This window comes from Tupaia chinensis, unplaced genomic scaffold (assembly GCF_000334495.1).
Source record: "Tupaia chinensis unplaced genomic scaffold, TupChi_1.0 Scaffold000221_1, whole genome shotgun sequence".
In the NCBI taxonomy this organism is placed as follows: domain Eukaryota; kingdom Metazoa; phylum Chordata; class Mammalia; order Scandentia; family Tupaiidae; genus Tupaia; species Tupaia belangeri.
In genome coordinates, this window is record NW_006159696.1 from 1,657,948 (window position 1) to 1,661,773 (window position 3,826).

Sequence of the window (3,826 nt, forward strand, 5' to 3'; positions counted from 1 at the left end):
CCGCCGGCCCCCCCTCCGGGCCCACGGCGCCGCCCCGCAGCCTGTGGCGGAGGGGGTCCGGGACCGCGCCCCAGGCTGGAATGCCCGTCCCCACCACGACCTACACGGACAGTCTCAGCGCGCAGAGCGAGAACGAGATCGCCAGCTCACCGGCCCGCCCCGGGAGGGCACAGCACTTAACCTCGGGCCGTGGTTCCCACCCCGCCTCGTGGGAGTGCCTGCCCGCCGAGTGGGCCAGGAGGTGCCAACGCTTCAAACCGAGCCGCTTGGCGGGAGGCGGAGAGGCGCTGCGTCAGCTCCGCGGGCAGGGACACCCCTCCCCGCCCCGGTCCTGAGCCGTCTGCGGTGGGTACACTCACACACGCACATCCTCCCGTACGCACGCACATGCACACACGAACAGTCACGGAAACACACACACACGGAAGCACGGAGGGTGGGGTCGGGCCCTCGCTGCCTTTGCCCACCAGGGGGCGCTGCTTCATGGCTGCTCCTGGAGGCGGCGGCCAGGCCCAGGGACCCGGTCAGTGGGTGGGCAGATGCAGGATGGGCTGGGCCTGGAAGGCTGCCTGTCACCACGTGGGGTCCGCTTTTCACTTAGAAAATGCGTCTCTCCCACCTGCTGAGTGCCATCTAGGGGGTACCTTAATACCAGAGGGGGGCGGGCCTGCTCAGTAGGGAGACAGGAAGCAGGGCGTGTGCTCCCGTCCTGTGCAGCTCTCTCCTGCCTCTCCTCCCATCAGGACCTTGGGTATGCATGTGCTTGCGTAAGCACCTGGTGTGCTTTTCAAGCCACGGGCCACAGTCAGTCACTGGGGACTGGTCCCCTAGCACACAGCTGGCCAGCATGCCAGGGCTGGCCGAGAAGGCGTGGCTTGGACCTCACTCTGTCTGGAGAAGGTCCCCAAACGACTCACAGGGTGGCCTGAGGACTCCAGTGTGAAGGGGAGAGAACCCCAAGCTCAGAGTCCCTCCCCAGTTCACACCCCCAGTGCTGTCGTCCTTGTTCCCCACGAGCCCAGGGGTGGTGATGCCTCCCAGCTACCCTCTCTGGTCCTGGGGAGAGGCCAGCCTGCCGGGAATCAGGGCTTACCTTGCGCACCACCCCAGAGGTGACCACGATGTTCTCCGCCTCCTCCACGGTCTTGGTGGCCACAGTGTTGACGCTGGTGACCACAGCCTCACTCACGGCATTGGCCTGCTCCTTGGTCTTCTCGGCCACTGTGCAAGGACTCGGATGGCCTTGGCCCCGACCCTCCCCACGGGCCGGCCAGCCAAGGTGGCCCCCCAGCCCTCTCCTGGCCCTAGTCTCTGGCTCTACTGGGACCCCAGCTGCCCCCTTCCCCACTCCAGGGCAGCTCTGTGGCTGCAGGGCACAGGAGCCTCCCCCCCCCGCCTTGCCTCAGGGCCTGGGGCCTTGTAATTGGGTCCTCAGTACTAGGGTGCAGGAGTCCTGGGGTCCCAGCCCGCGTCCCCTGGTAGAGGGCACCTCACCTGAGGTCACGCTCTGCACAACGTTCTCCTTGGTCTTGGTGCCTGGGGAGGAAACGGGACGGTTCTCCTTGGTCTTGGTGCCTGGGGAGGAAATGGGACTTCAGCTCAGGCCCACCCCCCAGTGTTGGGGACAGTTAGGTAAACACGCACGGGACGGCCGGACAGCCCCCAGGAGGGGTGGGCAGTGTCTGGGGCTGGCAGCCCCTTCAAAGAGTCGCTTCCTGCTGTGTCTGGAAGAAACCGACGGACATGAAGGGGACAGGACAGGAAGGGAAGAGAAGAGAGCAGGCTCGAGGTGGGGACAGCGACTGGACCAGACTCTGCTGGGTGTGGCCGGCCTGGGAGCAGCAGGACTGATCAGACAAAGGCTGAGTCATGGCCGTCTCCTCTCCCCTTCCCAGGGGACCCAGGGGGGCTCCTCTTCCCAGCCCCACGGTTATCCCGGGGCCGTGGGGGACCTGTGCAGCTCCAGCTCTGGGATCCCCAGGCTCAGGGGTCCTCAGGCTCAAGACCCCCAGCCTAAGACACCCCCAGGCAACAGGGTCTCCAGACAGGGGTCACCAGTCTCAGGGTCCCCAGGCACCAGGGTGCCCAGGTCCACAGACTCAGGGAGCCCAGTCTCAGGGACCCCAGGCGAGGGGGTCTCCGGACGTGCCTCTGTGTGCTCAGACGGGTGCTGGGCTGTGTCTGGGGCTGAGTGTCTCTCCCGCTGTCCTGACCCAGAGACCCCTGGGGCCCTAAAGAGGCCAGAGGCAAATAGGCGCCTGGGGCGGAGGCTTGCGGCCCGGGGACCGACAACTGGCATGTCCTCGCCCCTCCCAGATGCCCACCTGCCCCACTCACCCACATACATGACGCCCTCCTTGGTCTTCTCAGCTGCCTCCGTCACCCCCTGCTTGGTCTTCTCCACGGCGCCCACCACGCCCTCCTTGGCGATGGAGAAGCCCTTCTTGAAGACATCCATGGCGGCTGGTGAGCGGCGGCTGTGGCAGAGCCTGAGTCCTGCGAGCTGCTGCGGGCTGAGCGGATGCTGCGGCGTGGCAGACCCACCTCTCACTGAGGCCGATGAAATAAGGATGCGGCTGCTGCGGGAGCCCAGCCAGCCGGGGTGGGGGCGGGGAGGAGGGAGGCCCTCCTCTGGGCCTGCAGGCTCCTCGCTGCCCTCCTGCCCTGCCCTCCAGGAGGGGCCACAGTGCCTCCCATTCACTGGCCGCCCTGCCCACCCGCGGGGCTGTCCTGGCTGGGTGCTTCAGGCCTGGGGAGGGAGATGGAGGGGGAGCCCCCTGGCCAGGCCCTGGCACCCCCGGTCAATGGAGCAGGGCCTGCATGCCGTCAGGTGAGAGCGGCCAACCTCCCAGAACAGCCCAGCTGCTGAGCTACCCCCAAGAGTCCTGGTTGCCCCGAACCCTGGGCTCTGGCAAAACCAGAGCCTGGAGAAAGGGGCACACGAGGGCTTCCCCTGCCCTGGGCTCTGGCTGCACACCGTGTGACCCGGGGAGCTCCTGCCCTCCTCTGGGCCTCTGCCCACTGCCAGTTCCCACGGCACAGTGGTGGAGGGTGCTGAGGAGGCAGGCGTGCTCCCCACTTCCTGGCCTGCGGCGTGGGTGGGCAGCAAGTCCCCTGAGATGAACTTGGCCACTCTGCATGTGAGAAATTCAGGGCTCGAAGGTAGGGTGTCCCGAAGGGTTGAGAAAGACTAGGGAAGCGTTAAAGTGGGGATAATGCTCTTGGAGCAGAAGCCAAACTGGCCAGGACCAAGCCCGTTTTTCCAAGTTAAATCAGACAAGTCGGCGTGGGCCACGCTCCCGGTACACGGTCGCCAGCTGTCCCTGACTCCTACTCAGACAACACCTTGGCTTGCGAAATGTCCAACATCTTGAGACACAGCCCATGCCTGGAGCTCCGTCCGGAGTCCCTGCGCATTCCGTCCAGGAAGGGGACTGCTTTCAACCCCTGCATTCTTCCCTTCCGGCCATGGCCATCTCTTGGGCCTGGGCTGGTTTCTGTCTCTAGGCCTTGCAGCCCCACCTCCAGGCTCCTGGGGGCAGGATCCCATGCGGCTGTGTTTGGTGGAGCCACCCTCTGTCTCCCACACCCCCAGGGTCCCGCAGCCGAGTCTCCTTGGGGTGCGGGACCTGGCCTGCGTGGATGGCGGCCCCTGCGGGCTCAGGCCGGGGGTGGGGGGCCGGACGAGACCCACGGTGGGCCGGCCCAGGCCACTTCCTCTCTTTGTTGTCCTGTGTGTTTTCTTTCCCTTCTGAGACCTAGCTGAAGGGCCGCATCGCGGCAGCTGCTGGAGTCAGTTGCCGAAGCCGAGCCTTGCCTGAGTGGA

The 3,826-nt window shown here is 66.1% G+C and overlaps 1 protein-coding gene across 1 annotated transcript in view; it reads right to left on the bottom strand.

The window, feature by feature from the left end:
• SNCG (synuclein gamma) overlaps positions 1-3,281 on the bottom strand; it is a 7,495-nt gene extending 4,214 nt beyond the window's left edge. The window contains exons 1-3 of the mRNA XM_006147753.2: positions 2,338-3,281; positions 1,495-1,536; positions 1,094-1,221 (exon numbers count right to left, since the gene is read on the bottom strand). Coding sequence (XP_006147815.1) covers positions 1,094-1,221; positions 1,495-1,536; positions 2,338-2,458 — 291 coding nt within the window. The 5' untranslated portion in view covers positions 2,459-3,281. The remainder of the gene's footprint in view (positions 1-1,093; positions 1,222-1,494; positions 1,537-2,337) is intronic.
• Positions 3,282-3,826: the final 545 nt, after the last annotated feature.